Source organism: Aphelocoma coerulescens, chromosome 15 (genome assembly GCF_041296385.1).
Source record: "Aphelocoma coerulescens isolate FSJ_1873_10779 chromosome 15, UR_Acoe_1.0, whole genome shotgun sequence".
Classification (NCBI taxonomy): domain Eukaryota; kingdom Metazoa; phylum Chordata; class Aves; order Passeriformes; family Corvidae; genus Aphelocoma; species Aphelocoma coerulescens.
In genome coordinates, this window is record NC_091029.1 from 8903927 (window position 1) to 8921233 (window position 17307).

The following is a 17307-nucleotide window of genomic DNA, read 5'->3' on the forward strand; positions in this document are numbered from 1 at the left end:
GGTCCATTTCCGGGCTGGGAACAGCTATCCTCCCCCTTCCTTGGATCGGAGGCTGCAGCACAATGGAGATCATAACCACCTCAAATCTACACTCGAGATGGAGAAATCAGATTTCCTTCTCCAGTCATTTTTGTGGGATTAGCTAAATCTTAGATCCACACTAACCCTTCACAAAGCTGCCAAGATTAGTTAGAATTTATTTTATTCACAGGGGGGTTTACGGTTTTCTTTCCAAAGGGATTATATCTCTCTCTATATATATTTAGAGTGGCTTCAGTCATAAAGCAGCTAGGTCAGAAGGAGGAAAAGTGTGTGTGTATAAAATAAAAACTCAGCTGCAAGAATGACAGTCACTTGAAACGCCAAGACAAAGCAGCGGTTCTGGATGGCTTTGCCAGTCCATTTTAAAAGCCACATAAGCTGCCCTTTCCCCAGCAAAACCCCACTACGGAGCCAGTGCACAGAGAGCAAAGCTCCTCAGTTGGGCTGCCTGTTTTCCCAGCCACTGCTGCTGCTGGCACAGGATGTCTTCAGAGCCAGGGTCAGATGCTGACGCCGGCAGGAGAGGCCTGAAGAAGCCACGTCCGTTCAGCATTGAGGACATCCTCTCCAGCCCCGTGGAGAAGAGCCCCCAGGTCTTGGTGCCACTGTGCCTGCGGAACATCTTGGACTGCACACCCAAGCAGCTGTGTGAGCTGGAGACCATCCCAGCCAGCTCCCTGCAGGAGGAGGAGGAGGAGGAAGAGGAGGAAGAGCTGGAAGGGACAGGCTGCAACTGCTGCTGCTGTTCTCACACGAGCGCCCGTTCACTGCAGGACCTGCCGGGGTGGCTGGGTGAGTGTTTGGCTGGGTGAGTGTTTTGCTGGGTGAGTGTTTTGCTGGGTGAATGTTTGGGTTTGATTCAGGTGTGGGGCTTGCAGAGAGGCTGGTGCCAGTGCTGTGGGCAGGGGAAAACCTGGGTGTTAAGTGACAATATGACATCTGGTCACGGTGGTCTTGGGCCCCAGGCCCAGCAAACCGAGCTCTGTTCTCAGCAGGGCTCCTAAGAGTGGGCAATTTCACCTGCAGTGCTATCAGGGTCTGAAAAGCAAAGAGTGCTAATTCTTACTGGATATTACTGGTTTAGTGTGAAACTCTTGAGAGAATGATGCTTTAGGGGTGCAAGCTCTCTGTGGAGCGTGGGGCCCCATGGTCATGCTGCCCATGTGCAGAGCTGTGCCTGTGCTTCCTGACAACACTAGCCCTGGGGAACCTCACTTTTCCTTTAAAGAAAAGAGTTTTGGCAACGTCTAGCAAAATTACTGCGGAAAAAATAAAGTAGCAACCCTTAAAAATGCAGTTCAAGAGCATCCTGAAAGTTCAGAATTCCCTTGTGTCAGGAGTGAAACACAGATCTTTGCTGGGCTGTGAGTTTGCACCTATTTTCTGGAGCTGGCCGTAGTGCAACTGGTAAGTGAACAAAGAAAAGCCAACCAGTGCTCCCCTCCCGCACCCTTCTCCCAGAGTCATGCCCTAAACTCTTCTCCCACCTGCATGGTGAACACTCAGCTTGCCACCCACTCCAGGTGACTGGCTGCCTCCTTCCAAACAGTGACAGGGATGCAACTTGTGCCTGAGCTGCCTTGAGCATGACGGGTGTTTCAGCCCCGCACCTCTAACACTGCTGCTGTCCCTGTCCCCTCGCAGATGCCCGGTTCCCCTGGCCCATGCGGCTCTTCCACCCGGCAGTCAGGGTCTGTAAGAGTCCCCAGGAGAAATCAAGCGAGCTGCAGACCTTCCACCAGATCCAGCGCCGGACACGCCGGCACCGCACCATCTTCACCGAGGACCAGCTGCAGGCCCTGGAGACACTTTTCCATCAGAACCAGTACCCGGATGTCGTCACCCGCGAGCACCTGGCAAACCGCATTCACCTGAAGGAGGAGAGGGTAGAGGTGAGATTCTGCCACTTGGTGAGGGGCTGCTTGTCCCCAGGAACACAGACTGGGGCATTCTGCTGACCTTTTTGGGGATCTGCACACCCAGGGCCTCATTTTAAAATCCATCCTTGTGCATTTGACAAAACAGAGTTTAAGTTTGGAGAGCAATGGAAGAATATAAACCAGTTCAGCTGGGCTGATTTGTACTGGTATCCAGTCACACAGACTCACACGATCCCTCTCTCCCAGAATCACCTGTCACACACAAACATGCCCAGCTCTGCTCACCCCCTGCACCCAAGTGTGTATTCCTTACCTAAGTGATCTGCGTGACTTCTGAATTTGTCATGTCCCAACTCCCTCGTGCCCCTCACACGTATCTGAGCAAGACTGCAGTTGAGGGACTGATTAAATTTTGTATCAAACCTTTATATTACAGTATCTTACAGCTCACACCACACAGGCCAGTCATGCTCAAGGCAGCTCAGGCACAAGTTGCATCCCTGTCACTGTTTGGAATACATGCCTGTCCCCCTCCCAGTAACACACAACATGCAAAAGCCCTTTTCTTGTTTTGCACTTTCTAGGTTTGGTTTAAAAACCGTCGGGCGAAGTGGCGGCATCAGAAGAGGGCGACTGCCTCAGCACTGATCCTTCAGGGCCCCAAGCAGCCCCCCAAGGAGAGCTGTTAGTGGTCCCAGGCTGCAGCTCAGCAGAGAGCACCAGGAGCACCCACTGCCTGTAGCTGACAGGCTCTGGGGGGGCGGGGGGGTAACCGAGGGGGACTAATGGAGCAAAAGGGAATCTCTGTGGTTCACAGAGGAGGAGGACAGGTAAAAGCAGACATGGCACTTTCACATCCCTCTTCCAAACCTAGTTCACGTGGCAAATAACTCATCAGGCATGATGTGCAGGTGACAGAGCTGTACCAGTGTTAAATGTGGGTGATTTAAGAGAAGGGGAGACTCCCCTTCTTGTCTTTGCTCTGTGCACGTAGTATTTGTGCTCGTTTTATTGATGTAGATTTGCAAAATATCCTGCAAATGAATGTTTCCTGTTTGCAGCACCTCAGTGGCATCTAGAGTTGCTTTTGGGGTTGAACTTGCTGGGCAAGCGATTTGTTTCATAACAAAGAAACACGGGTTTCTGCCCCGTGTCCGGGGGAGAGGTGATGAACCTGTTGTGGTGAGAGGGTCGGCACAGGCAGCGTTCGCCTCAGCCCTGCTGCCAGCCAGTCCCCGTCACAGCGAGCCGTGTCCGTGTTCCTGGCGGGGCCAGAGAGAACCCACGAGCTGGAAAGCAGCGAGATCAATAAAACTGCCCTGTCCCCCCTGCCTGAGCAGCCGGGCGGGACTCCCGCTCCCCGGGAAGGCCGGGGTGTTTCTGAGGAGGTCTGAAGAGACCGTGGGGGCACTGGGGGGATCCGCCCAGCTCCCATCCCGGTTCCCATCCCGTGTGTATCCCGGTACCCATCCCGGTTCCCATCCCGTGTGTATCCCGGTTCCCATCCCGGTTCCCATCCCGGTTCCCACCCCGGCTCCCATCCCGTGTGTATCCCGGTACCCATCCCGGTTCCCATCCCAGTTCCCATCCCAGCTGCCATCCCGGTTCCCATCCCAGTTCCCATCTCGGTTCCCATCCCGTGTGTATCCCGGTACCCATCCTGGTTCCCATCCCAGTTCCCATCCCAGCTGCCATCCCGGTTCCCATCCCGGCTCCCATCCCGGTTCCCATCCCGTGTGTATTCCGGTACCCATCCCGGTTCCCATCCCAGTTCCCATCCCAGCTGCCATCCCGGTTCCCATCCCGGCTCCCATCCCGGTTCTCATCCCGTGTGTATCCCGGTACCCATCCCGGTTTCCATCCCGGTTCCCATCCCGGTTCCCATCCCGTGTGTATCCCGGTACCCATCCCGGTTCCCATCCCGTGTGTATCGCGGTTCCCATCCCGGTTCCCATCCCGTGTGTATCCCGGTTCCCATCCCGGTTCCCATCCCGGTTTCCATCCCGGTACCCATCCCGGTTTCCATCCCGTGTGTATCCCAGTTCCCATCCTAGTTCCCATCCCGTGTGTATCCCGGTTCCCATCCCGGTTCCCATCCCGGTTCCCATCCCGTGTGTATCCCGGTTCCCATCCCGGTTCCCATCCCGGTACCCATCCCGGTTTCCATCCCGTGTGTATCCCAGTTCCCATCCTAGTTCCCATCCCGTGTGTATCCCGGTACCCATCCCGGTTCCCATCCCGTGTATATCCCGGTTCCCATCCCGGTTCCCATCCCGGTTCCCATCCCGTGTATATCCCGGTTCCCATCCCGACGCTCGGGCCGAGGTGGCGCCGCTGTCACGGCGCGGGACCGGGTGGGTCCTCCGGACCGGCAGGGGGCGCGCGCGGGCCCGCGCTTCCCCCGGGCTGGGGGCGGGGCGGGTATTCCGGCTCGCCGTGGCGCGGACATGTGACGTCACGCCCCGTCGCCTTCACGGCGGCGCAGGAGGAGGAGGAGGAGGAGCGGCGGGCTGGTTCCGACGCGATGGAAGCGATGCCGCTGCCCGCGGCCTCTCCCGGCGCCCTAGTGCCGGCTGCCGCCGCGGCCCCCGCCGCCGTGACGGGGAAGGAGGTGGTGTCGCTGGCCCCGAGGCACCCGAAGAAGATCCTGGACGAGGAGGCCTATATCGAGGTAAGGCGGCGGGCCCGGGCCTGAGCCGGAGGCTCCGCTCCGCCGCTCCTTGGGCCGAGCGCTTCCAGCGCGGCGGGGCTCGGCTGGGCTCCGCCCGGTAGGGTCCGCCCGCGGCCGCTGCTCGCTGCAACCGCGGCTGCGGATCCAAGTGGGCCGGAGCCGTCCCTCGGGCTCCCGCCCCTCCTGCGGCCACAGCTGTCAGCGCTCTGCCGCCGGCCCTGTGCCCGGGGGCTCCCCGGCCTGCCCCTGGCTGTGCACAGCTGGCTCCCAACTGAGCCGGCACTCCAGGTGTCCCAGCACGTCATTGCAGTTGTCTCTCTCTTTGTAGAGCTTAGAGAAAATCATCCAGCGAGACTTTTTTCCCGATGTGGAGAAGTTGCGAGCACAGAAGGAATATCTGGAGGCTGAAGAAAATGGCGACTTGGAGAAAATGAGACAAATTGCTATCAAGTTTGGCTCTTCTTTGAGCAAATCGTCAAGGGACACACCTGCACCCTGTAAGAACTGGCTCTTTGGGGCATAAGGGGTTTGTATCTGATATTGCTGCTCAGCTTTATGTGGCTTCGTGCAGGCAGTGCTTATCTTAAAGATTCGAGGCTGATGTTGCATGAGAACTAAGTGTACTAGTTTGGGTAGTAGCTGGTGGCTGGTGGCTGGTGCTGAATTTCTCTTTGATGGTGTCTAATAACTCCTTGAGGGAAGGGTTTTGGAAAAAGCAGCCTTTTAATAACCATTCCTTATAGGCATCTTTTGCCAAGTTCCTGCTCCCTAGGGAATGCTATATACTCTCTAATATCAGAAATTCTAAGCTATGTTTTGAATCCTTATTTTAGTCTGTAGTTTTAGGGATTCTTGTTGCATCTACAGACATTTGAGATTTTCATGTGCTGGGGACAGAAGGTGTGGGAAGCTCGTGGTTATCAGAGGTTCCCACAGCAGGGATCCAGTGTTCTGTTTTATGTTTTCTTTAACTTCCAGTTCAGGTGTTTCTTAAGGCCCAGCCCGTGGCTCAGCTTTTGCAGTGAGGTTTGGGTAAGTGGCTTTCTTGTGACAAAGGACACGTGTCACCAGGCAGGGTCCCTTCCTCCCCCACTGCAGGTGCTGCTCCTGGCCTGGGCTAAGTTTAATCTGCTGCTGCTTCTGTTGGCAAAAGCAGGGTGTAGGGTGACAAATATACTGGGCTGTGGCTCTCCTGGGAATTTCTCCCAGCAGGAGAAAAACATCTTGGATGAGAGCAAAATCTTGTTTGGAGCTTGAGGCAGAATTGAATAGAACATTTTGGAGTTTTTTTCACAAGTTTTTAATTAAATTGTTGTTCTCTTGATACACCTTCTGTGACTTGTTTGGCACATGATCCTTACAGCAAGTCCTGCTGTGTGCTCCAGTAACCAAGTAAAAAAAATTTTTTTTTTTGGCAGATGTTACCCCAGCCACGTTTGAAACCCCAGAAGTGCATCCAGGTGGCCTTCCAGTGGGAAATAAATCTAAAGCTGGCATCAAGACTGCAGAGGAAGGTAGGAGAATTATGTTTCTCTAGCTGAATTCTTCAGAAAAGAAAACGTCTGCCAGCAGCTGGCCACTTGTGCATTTTACCTTTGAAGTAAATTGCTGTAAATGCTGTAAAGGGGCTTATGTGAAAGTTGGTTATATATGTTCCAAAACAGATTTATTACTGCACCACTCTGTGTGGATCTATTTCTTTGACCAAGTTTGATGTTAGTTATTAGTGTGTCCTTGGGTTAGGAGGTAGAAACAGTGCTCTCACAGAAAGGGAGACATTAACCTTCCTCAGGCTTCCTCCCTTCTCTTGTTAGGAGAAGCAGAAAAAGATGACAAAGATGCTCTTCCCAGCCTGGACACCTTCTTAGCAAAGCACACGAGTGAGGATAATGCTTCGTTTGAGCAGATCATGGAAGTGGCCAAAGAGAAGGAGAAAGTCAAGCACGCCTGGCTGTACAGCGCAGAGGAGGAGTACACCCGGGTAGGGAATTGCCTCAGCTCTGTCTCTGCTCTTCCAGAGGGACACAGCAGGGAAATACCATTTCACTGTGTTTCTGCTAAGGCTCAATTTCCTGGGTCCTATGACTGCTATTTGCTTCCTTGTGCAGTCTTGTTTTTTCGCCTTCTGTCACACAAGAACAGTGCTGACTTAGTTGCTGAGGATTTGTCTCTTCTGAAAGCTTTGAGACTGCAAAGCACTGCACAGAGTGCAGGTATTGCTGTCCTTGGCAGCCTCTTCCATAAGCAGCAACACCAGGGAGAGCAGCTGAGCACAGTTCCTGTTGTTTGTCCGTCTGCCCTTTATTATTTGCAGTTAGGTTGTCTGTCTTATTTCAGTTTTCTGTTTCTGTTATCGGTAATAACCCACTCAGCTGCTGAAGCACAGAACTGCATGAGCATGGCTGGCTGTGCTGCCTTCCTCAGCTACCTGCAGGGGAGGTGCAGGAGCAGTTCTGGGCCTGCCATGTCAGTCTTTAACCATCAGCAGTGAGCAGCTGGCACAGATGTGTCATTGATGGATGGGGGATGCAGTGCCTTTTAATGAAGTTTGGCACTGACATGTGGGTGTTTGCTGCTGTTGTTTTGAGGGAGTGTTATTTTTTTATCCCAGCTATTCCTCAGAGTCTGTTACATGCCTTATGCTAAGTGTTCTAGGGCAGGTGGCTAAGCTTGTGACTGAGCTCTCCAAGTTGTGTCTGCCTGAATAAAAGATTGCAGGAGGCTGATTTTTCAGCCTGATTTTTCAGACCTGATTTTTTTTTTTCACCTTTTAAAATTTTTTTCCATTGCCCTTTCAGCGACAAAATGAAAACCTGGCACTTCCTTCAGCCGAGCAGCAAGCTCTGGAGAACGTGAAAGCTGGACTGGATACCTGGGAATACACGGCTCGAAACACCCTCATGTATTACCCAACAGGTGAGCCCTTGGTCCTAGGTGTGTTGGCTCCAAATAGTGCTTACAGCGTTTCTGTACGTGACTGAGCAGCTCTTACAGGTAATGCTGTGCTTTTTCTTCTGTAAAGCTGTTTTTAAAAAGTGGGGATTTTCCTTTTTTTCCTTTTCTCTCTTACCTTCTTCGTCCTTGGCTTCTGATTCCAAAGTTTGATTATGTTCTATCTGCCATTGAAAAGCTCGTTATCTGTATTCTAGAAGTACTTGTTTTCAGCAGCCAAAGCTCTTTCCTGGTCTGTCTTCTTTATGAGCACTTTGTTGTCATCTTCATTCATTGTTTGCTTCTGCTCAAAGGATCCTCCTTGGACTTGTTAGTCTGTTTGTTGCTACAGAAAAATGCATATTTTTGTAAATGTAGGTTTATTTTTTGACTATAAATATACAAATGATAATTTCTGTGAACCAATGAAGTAGAGAAAAGAGCCCTTTTTTAAAAGGCATTTTCCTTTTCAAGGTGTACCTGATGAGAGTGATGTCTTTAAGAAACCCAGGGAAGTTGTGCATCGAAACACCCGTTTTGTGAAGGACCCTTTCAGCCAAGCTGTGAGCAAATCACAGCTCCAACAAGCTGCAGCCCTCAATGCTCAGGTTGGATAATTTTACTTCTTCTGACTCAAACCTAGTTAGGCTTTGCCCTCTGGTGTGGTTCATCCCCCAGGGGAACTGTGTGTGTGCTGGATACAGCTGACTCACACCTTTCTCCACATGAATGGCATTGTCTTTTTTATTTCAGTACAAACAGGGCAAAGTGGGACCCGATGGGAAAGAACTGATACCCCAAGATTCTCCAAAAGTGAACGGATATGGATTTGTGGCAACCCCCTCTCCTGCCCCAGGTAAGAGGGTTTTCTTATTTCTTCTGCTTTAACAGGACTCTTATTGCCCTTATTTTGATGCTCTGTTCAACACTAGGCTGTCATTACTGGGTTAGATGAGGAGGTAAAACCTCGTGCCATGTATGCCAACTGGATGCAGGGCTTAAATCCTAGTCCAGTACACTGGTAGGAAAAGTCACATAGCACCAAGAGGCTCTGAGCAAGTTGCTGTGCCATTGCTCAGAAATCATCTAGCTTTCAGGTCCTTTCAGTTAGAACAAACTGATTATTTTTCTTCGAGTTGAAACGTGGTATCTGAATTTGTAGCTGTTCTTCACCAGCCATGCTGTTTCCTGTGCTTCTTGTGGTTATGCCAAAACCTGAACATACTGCAGCTTTCCCTCTGGAAAACCTGTAGGTGGCATTTGGAGCACCTCCTTTCTCCATTGTAAATGCCTTTTCCAAACCCTGGACAGGGGGATTTTCTAGCAGTGACTTAATCAGGCTCTTAGAATCCTTTCTACACCTGTTAGACAAGGTGCAGTCACTGTTTGGTACAGGCTGCTCTTGAGCTGCTTGGAGGGTACATTTGGCTATTACATGTTCCTTAAGTCTTCTGCCTCTTTTCTTACTTTTAAAGAGTTCCCATGTTGAAGGAGTTTTCATACAGCAGCAGAGGGGAGGACTAGTACTACAGGGGGAAAAATGAAAGTGTCATTAATCAAAAGCTTAGCAAATGGAAAAATAAAGACATGGAAAGGATAGTGCTTGGTTGTTGTAACTGAGAGGGTGACACAGCTACAGGCAATCCTGTGAGTTTAAGATTCCCTCTTAGTGGGAACCACATGTTACTATTCACACTGGCTGTGATTTCCTCTTCTCCTCTGCAGTGGAGGGGCTCCTTTGTTGATGAATTTGCTGCATTTCCTAATTTGTGTATCTTTTTTTGGTTGGTTTGGGTTTTTTTGTTGTTGTTGTTGTGATGTATGAATAGTCAAATATCTTGCATGGGCATGACTTTTTGAATTTGTTTTTAGGTGTGAATGAGTCACCTTTTATGACATGGGGTGAAATTGAAAGCACCCCTTTGCGTCTGGAAGGGTCAGAAAGACCATATGTGGACAGAACACCTGGACCAGCTTTCAAGGTATTTCATGTCAGCAAGTCAGCATGACATTCTTTTCTGGGGGGGGAAGAACTAAGAAGGGAAAGGCAAGTGAGTAAGCAATAGATTAACATGGAGTGTGACACATGCCTGGGTGGTGTTCCCAGACCTTGAGACTAATAATCTAGTTTGTGCTTGGAGGGTGGAGGTGAGCATGGATCCACGTGAGATCTACTTGGAGCTACCTGAGGTGGAATATGCACTGCAGGCAGGAGAATGAGATTCTGCATTTGGTGGTGAGCCAAGATAGAGCGGCTTTCAGAGGAAGCTGAAGACACGCTCAATTTTTCTGATTTTAATGTATGAATAGGTGGGAAATTTAGCATTTCCTCTGTTTTCATCTTCTGGCTGTCACAGCCTGAGGCAGGTGTATCAGTTGAGAATAGAAAAGACACTCTGGCTTTACTAATGGCACCTAATCCTGCATGCCACTTGTCTCCTGCTGGTGTCATTGAATGTGAGCTGTCTGAGACTCCTAGTTAAAGAAAGGTGTAATTTGCTGTATGTGCCTCTGTTTTGTCAGACTCCAAAGACCTTGACTGGTTCTCCTGCTGTTTAGCAATGTCTCTGTATGCCTGAGAGCTGGCTGGCTACAGGCCAGGCAAGACACAGGTGACATTGTTTATCTAGGAGAAACAGCAGGAGGAAATGCCAGAGGTAATGGCTGCTTCCTTGACTGGACTGGTTTTACCATTTTTGTTTCTTGCTAAGGCAGGTTGAAGGTCTCTGTGTCCTCTTTGGCTTTTATGCAGCAGCAGAGAGGTGCGGGCTGACCCCACTTCTACCTGCTTTAGATCCCTGTACACTGGAATCCAGCTTTGAAGGTGCTTTGACTCATTTTTTTCAGCACTCTTGAGTGCCTTGGCGAGTGAACTGTGTGATCCATTTATAGATCCTGGAGCCCGGGCGCCGTGAGAGGTTAGGACTCAAGATGGCCAATGAAGTGGCAGCTAAAAACCGAGCAAAGAAGCAGGAGGCACTTCGAAAAGTGACAGAAAACTTGGCCAGGTGAGACTTCTGTTTTGACAGCAGAATTGGGGGTGGGTATTATCTGATGACATTTGAATCAGCACATGTAGAAAGGGAGGAATGATGGTAAGGAAGGATACTGGAAGCAGGAAGAGGTACATTCGAACTGAAAGTTATTAGAAATTTAGAAATGAAACTTAATTCCGGAGGGAAAGTGGCTGGTGGCTGTTCCTGACACTCCTTGTCTGCATTACTGCTCTGCCCTGCAGCCATCCAGTGATGCCTCTGGATCAGTGTCTTGCCTCATTGCAAAGAGGAGACATGATAAGAGTTGCTTGGGGGGGTCACAGGAAGGACAGAATGGGCTCAAAGGAGAAGTCGGGCAGCGTCACTCAGGTTTGGGAGAGCAGTAGGAGGTGTTTCTGTCACTCGTTTCTCTAGAGAGACAGGCTGCATTTACCTGCAGGCAGTGAGTCTGCTCTGTGGGGGGGAACTCATGTAGGGAGGTAATAATGCCTTTCCTGATAAAGGCAGGTTTTTTACTGTAAAATCTCTTAAAACTGTTTATTCTATTTCAGCCTTACTCCGAAAGGACTAAGCCCAGCAATGTCACCAGCTTTGCAAAGACTTGTAAACAGGACTGCAAGTAAATACACCGACAAAGCCCTGCGAGCCAGCTACACTCCCTCCCCAGCCCACACAGGAACTCCTGGGTACAAGACCCCGGCCAGTGGGCCTCAAACCCCCCAGAGCACCCCACAGTCTAGGACAGTATCTCAGACACCAGTATCTCAGGATACTACATCCATCACGGACAATTTACTGCAGCTTCCCAAAAGAAGAAAGGCATCTGATTTCTTCTGAACATTCCAATCACCAGCAAGGTGATAGTGGTCTGGCTGTGCTCAGTGAACTGCAGACTGGTTACTGGAAACTGGGAAAATGCAGATAATTTCTTAAAGATACCTTTCTGTTTTTTAAGACAGCCGTGCATTTAAATTCGTTTCTGTACATCAACGTCTGTTTCTTAAGTGGGGTAAACCTTTCTAGAAGGCTGAACTGGACTTGGCTCCAGATTGTCAAACTAGTTTGAGTTTGTAGTTTGCAGAAGCGAGGACACGACCATGTGTATACTGAGGTGTGACACAGAATTTTAGAGAGGTTCTCTTTAAACCAGTGCAGTTCACAAGTTTGACTAACTTTGTGATCTTGTTAAAACCAGCGTTCCTTAAGAGGACCTAATTTCTTCCTTCACTCCTTACACTTTGCAGAATGGGATTTGCCTTGCTGCTTTTGCTCAGGCTTTTCTTCTGCAGGTTTTGGGCTTGCCCTGTTCTGCAGCTGGCAGAAAGAAGGAACCAGATTTCTTTTTATAGCTACTCTGTGTGTGGCTCCAGAGTTGATAATCATGATGCAGGAGCCAGGGACAGTCCCATGTCATCCACCACGATGACAGTGCCATTCTGAAAGACAGAAGTGGTACTTCTGATAGCCACACTGGGGCTTTTCTTTGGTGTTTTCCTCCTATTCTTTGAAACTTTTGGTGTTAGTTTTTAGAATTGGCCAAAAAAAGGAAAAGCAATTTTAACCATACATAGCCTGCACTCAGTGCTGTGGTTGCTGCATATGAGCTGACCTTTGTGTGTGAAATGAGCCCTCGTGTAGTGTGATGCAGCCTGGAGAAGCACCGTGCACCTTTTAGGAGGAAGCAGGCGTAGCCAAATGTGTTCACTTCTTGCACCACACTTGTAACCCTTGGCAGTGTTGTCATTTGCTATAGTCAGGGGATGTTTTACTGAGGGAATATCCATGGAAAGTCTTATCCAGCAACTTGAGGAGTGTCTGCAGCCTTCTCTGAGGTCTGGGGTGTTGGATGCTGTGTTTGTCTTGGTGGAGAGCTTCCTCTTGTGTGGTTTCCCCTGCCACTTCCAAAACTCCGATCCCTGACTGTCAAAAAACCCTTCCCAGGGACTCAATTTTTACAGTGCACATTGTGAAAATAAATTGATCAACATGGCATTGCTCGGAATTATGACTCAAAAATTAGTAATTTTTTGCCTTTTTAGCCCAGAAATACTTGAAGGCTATATTTTTTTCTTTAAACAAAAAAATTATTTTCAGGTGCTCATGAATCAATGTAAAAGGAGTGCATTTACTAAAGTTTCCCTGCTTTCAGAATTGTTCTTTAAGGACTGAACTGGCTAAGTATGAACCAAGTTCTTAGGTAATTTCAAATACCAGTTTTTAATTTCATAGTGAAATGCTTGTCCCCATTAAGCATAGGACCTCTCCGTTAGGTACACAGGCAGGTGGTCAGACCGTGGCCTGCAGTTTGGGTCACTGAGGAGAACCAGGAGCAAGGAGTAGATGTGGGATTCCTGCCCCACAGAAGATGTGGGTGCAGAAGCTCCTCTGAGTGTGGGATGCACGGAAAGACTTGAGCAGCATTCGAGGGACTGTGGATGGGGTGTACACATGGATCAGGAGTGGGATGTGGCATGTCTCTGCCACAGCATTTCAAACTGACTGTGCTCATACCAAGGTGTAGCTGGAATAATAGGGGAATGTGGTATCTGAGGGTGGTTACTTCCACATTGTGCAATTCATGCTTAAAAGCAGATTGCATTAAATATCCTGTGGATGCTGTTGGTTTTGTGTTTGCTCTCAAGCGAATTACCCTAGACAGCCATACTAAAATCACAGTCTTGATTCTGCCACACTGACGGGCCTTCACATGTTTGTTGAAAATGTAACATGTTTTCAGTTACATGCTGTAAAACTGGATCTGTTTGAAGGGCTGTAGTGCTCTTCAGATTGGCTGTTCCTGTAATGCTGTTGTAATGTCTGTTCTCTGCTTCCTGCTGCAGTTCAGCCCCTGCTATCTGTAATTAGGGAATCAGTTAATTCTTCGTTGCCAGATATTTTTGCTGCTGTAGCTGCTGTAGCAGTGGCAGATAATGTGCCTTACAGGGCCAAATCCAGTGTGAAAAAAACATCTTGGTTCTTGATGACTTGTGATTTTTTTTCTCCCATTTTTAGCAGGTTATTTTTCTTTTGCTGTAGCAATGCATCTGCATTTTCCTATGTGCAAGGCCCAAGCAGACTTGCTCCCTCAGCCATAATAGCACCTAGAGCTCTCCTGTTGCTGCAGAGGTGGCTGGCAATGAGCAGTGGTGGCCCCAGGCCTCTCCTGCATGGCCGGGCTGGCTGTGGTGTGTCACTGGATGCTTGGAAGTCATAGTGGACCTATGTCCACATGGTGTGAACACCATCACATCCAGAGGCTGTGGGTGCTTGCCATGTGCAGCCTGGGCCTTGGCTCCTTTCCCCTTGGGGGAAAGAAAATGGAGACCACAAGAGATTCTTGTTCTTGCAAGTCTAACCACTGAGCCCCAAGCTGGTTCTCTGAGCCCTGCACCTTCAGGGGCAGGAGCCTCTCCCTGCCCCAGGGGTAACCATCTCTGCATGGTGCGGGGGCTGCAGCTTTTCATGCATCCAAAAGCAGGTTCCAGTAAGGGCTGGGGCTGATTATTTAGGTCAAAAGGGAAGCTGTGGTTTGAGACACTTTGTTGTTTTGGAGGATTGGGCTATTTCTCTGTAAAAATAAAGGAAATGGGTCCGCTCACTCAGGGGAGAGGGAAATGGAGCAATTCTCACTTCCTCATATTTGCACTTGTTGCCTCAATCCCCAGCTCATGGCTGCTGGCCCAAAAGCAGCTGGTTACAAGCCCCATCTCAGGGTCAGGCCAGGGTTCAACCACCCTCACCATGAGTCCCTTCCCCCACCTCTCCCAGCCCCAGCAGCTGACCTGGCACAGCCTGGGGCAGTGGGTACCTCTCACCCTTCACTTTGGTGCTGCTGGGCCGTTCATTGCCTGTTTGCTCAGGGGTGCTGAGGGGCTGCCAGGCATATGGTTGTGCTCCAGACCCGCCTCTCTTCAGAGCTGGGGGTGCTGCAGGATGTGGCATGGAGGAAACGAGGCCTGCCTTGCCTGGGGACAAAAGCCAGGGATAAGCAGCCTGTGCCCTGTTCTCATGGTGGAGGCATCATAGGGTATTTATTTATGCATCACCCTGTATGGTGTAATGCCCAGGCCCTGGGGTGGATAAGGATACCCTGGATCAGTCTGGAGGTGGCCTATGAGGTTGTGCTGCAGGAAGCCAGGCTCAGAACAGTCTGTCCCCACAGCATCCCTTGGGAGGAGCAAAGCTGGGGAGTTTGATGCTCCTGCTTTTTACTGGAGGATGTCATATTTCAGGTCCCCACAGGCTCTTGGATTGTGACAGTATTTGGCAGCACATGAGAACTGGGAAAGTGGGTTTTGGCCTAAATCTTCAGGCAGTGCCCTGCTGGTTGTGACGCACTCCAGCGGGTCCCCAAGCACGTTCCTGGCCACGCAGTGCTCCTGAGGCAGCTCCTGAGGCCCCCAGGGCTCACAGCTACAAGCTCACGCTTGCTGCTACCCCAGCTCCAGGCAGCTCTTGGCAGGCACCAATTTCCCCTCCCATGTTAAACTGCACATTTAGGTTTGGAAGAAGCACCTCACCAGTGCTGCTGAGCTGAGCACAGCAACAGCTCCTGGGGCACAGAGGCAGTGAGTGCTCAAGAAATCCCACAGAAGCCCCTGTTCCCTGCCTGCAGGTTGGCAGCTGACAGGTGGGGCAGTCAGTGACTAAGGGGGAGCAGGAGCCATGAGAGAGCAGAAGTAGGTGTACATCCATCAGGAAAACCCTTGAGAAAAATTTGCTGCTGGGTATAGTGAGTAATTGGTATTAACTGGGAAACGGAGTGGGTAAAATTGGGTCAAAATTATCCTTATTGGAATTTCAATGTTTTATTTGAAAACTACAGGTTGTAGCAAAAGAGTAGAAAACACCGCACTGTAAATATTAAAAAAAGTATAACCATTTCCCAGACAGCTTCCCGGGTTTTGACTTTGAATAGGTTATACTAAAAAGCTGGAATTCCCTGCAGAGGCAAGTGACAGCTCTCTGCTGACCATGGGTCAGGCATTGTGTCTGGCCCCTGGCTGAGCTCATGTCCTGGCGCTGCCCAAATGCTTCCCCTTGTCAGTGGAAATTCCAGATGAATTTGGGAAGCGGGTCTTGATGCTAAAACTGCCTTTTGATCCCAAACACCACCTGGGCTGACCTCCATCCAGCACCAGAAGAGTTGTGGCACAGGGCCGCTGACTCCAGGCAGGGACAGCCACCACCCTGCCCGGCTGACGTGCAGCGACACCCAGGGTCAAATTCCTACAGACACCTGTCACTCGCAGGGCCTCTAACAATGACCTGAGCCGCACAACTAGTTTTCTTTATGCATTTCCTTTCTGTCTGGGCCTGGGAACCGAGAACACAATGTTTCCAGGAGGTATGGAAACAGCGGCTGGCTTTGGCCTTGCCGGGTGCTGGCTGTGGGAGGGTCCAGCGCTGGGTGCTGCGTGTCGGTGCCACCCTGCAGACACGAGAGCAGGGACTGTTCCACCCCGCCGCCGTGGGCAGAGGGGAGCACAGACATGAAGAAGCAAAAGATGGTCAACCTGGGAGCCTGCTGGGGCTGGGAAGGTGCAGAGCTCTGTGCCTCTGCTGTGGGCCAGGCAGGGTGGTGGCACTGGGAAGTCCCTGCAGAGGCAGAGAAAGGCCATCCCAGCAGAGATGGAGGGGACTCGGAAAGGCTGTCCCGGGAAAGAGAGGAAGCTGTTTGGGGCTGTTCCAGCGGGGATGGGAAAGGCGGTCAGGCAGTGATGGATGTGAGCAGGAAACGACACTCCAGCTGGAGACAGGGAAATGGTGTTCTGAGGCGGAGGGGACTGATGGAGGCTGTCCTGGGGAGGTGAAGGGAACTGAGCAAGCCTATTCTGGGGAGATGGAGGGAATGGGGTTCCCATTCTGGTGAGGACTGAGGGGACTGACAGAAGCCATCCGGGGGGGACTGTGGTGGCCAGCAGTGGCCATGCCGCGGGGGACCGAGGGGCTGCTGTGGAGCTCCCGGGGGGGGCGGGGAGCGCGAACCGCTGGGTGCCGCCCCGCCCCCGCCCCCTGCCGGCGGCCCGGCCCCGCCCCCTGGCTGCCGATTGGGCGGGCGGCGCGCGGCGGGAGGGGGCGGGGCGGCGCGGGCACGGCGGCGGGGAGGCGCGGCCGCCATCTTGTGCGCCGGCGGAGCCCTGCGAGCCGCCCCAGCGCGGCCGCCAGACCCGCGCCGCTCCCGCCGCTCCCGCCGCAGCCAGGGCCGCCGGCTCCGCCCGGGGCGGCGGCGAACGGCGGAGGGAGGGCAAGGGAAAAGCTCGGTGCGGACCGGGGCCCCCCGCGGGCCCGGCGGCGGCCCCTCCTCCCGCCGCTCCGCGCGTCCCTCCCCGCGGGTTTGTGGCGCTGTGCCGGGGGAGGATGAACGGAGGATAAATGGTGCCCAAGGCGGACAGCGGCACCTTCCTCCTCCTCTTCCTCCTGGTGCTGAGCATCACCGAGCCGCTGCGGCCAGGTAGGGGCGGCGGCGGGGCCGGGGGTGCCGGGCCCGGGCGGCCGGCAGGTTGAGCCCCCGGGGTTGCCGGGGACAGCCCGGATCGGGGGGCGGAGTGGCCCGGAGCCGGCCCCTCCGGGGAGGTTTGGGCTCTGCTGCTGCTTTTTGCGTTTAAACGGAGCCCGGACGCGGCCGAGCATCGGTCGGTCCACTGTGCCGGCTGCCTGGATCCGAGAGAGCCTGGATTTACCCTGGGAGTCAGGGTAAAACGTTCGTGTCAAAGTGTGAAAGCTTGGGTAGAAGTCTACATAACCCTACGGGTAATGAGCGCAGAAAATGTGGTGACTAAGTTTT

The 17307-nt window shown here is 51.7% G+C and overlaps 3 protein-coding genes across 3 annotated transcripts in view; all 3 read left to right on the forward strand.

Annotated features, from left to right (window-relative positions):
• Positions 1-509: 509 nt before the first annotated feature.
• Positions 510-2611, forward strand: GSC2 (goosecoid homeobox 2). The gene is made up of 3 exons (XM_069031355.1): positions 510-834; positions 1687-1934; positions 2507-2611. The coding sequence occupies exons 1-3, from the start codon at positions 525-527 to the stop codon at positions 2609-2611; spliced, it is 663 nt and encodes a 220-aa protein (XP_068887456.1). The 5' UTR covers positions 510-524.
• Positions 2612-4424: 1813 nt separating this feature from the next.
• Positions 4425-12522, forward strand: ESS2 (ess-2 splicing factor homolog). The gene is made up of 10 exons (XM_069030901.1): positions 4425-4593; positions 4922-5090; positions 6012-6107; positions 6408-6574; positions 7392-7509; positions 7999-8132; positions 8278-8380; positions 9397-9506; positions 10417-10532; positions 11072-12522. The coding sequence occupies exons 1-10, from the start codon at positions 4447-4449 to the stop codon at positions 11355-11357; spliced, it is 1446 nt and encodes a 481-aa protein (XP_068887002.1). The 5' UTR covers positions 4425-4446; the 3' UTR covers positions 11358-12522.
• A 4129-nt stretch (positions 12523-16651) lies between these two features.
• DGCR2 (DiGeorge syndrome critical region gene 2) overlaps positions 16652-17307 on the forward strand; it is a 45273-nt gene continuing 44617 nt past the window's right edge. Inside the window, exon 1 of the mRNA XM_069030463.1 lies at positions 16652-16974. Within this exon, the coding sequence (XP_068886564.1) occupies positions 16896-16974 (79 nt within the window). The 5' untranslated portion in view covers positions 16652-16895. The remainder of the gene's footprint in view (positions 16975-17307) is intronic.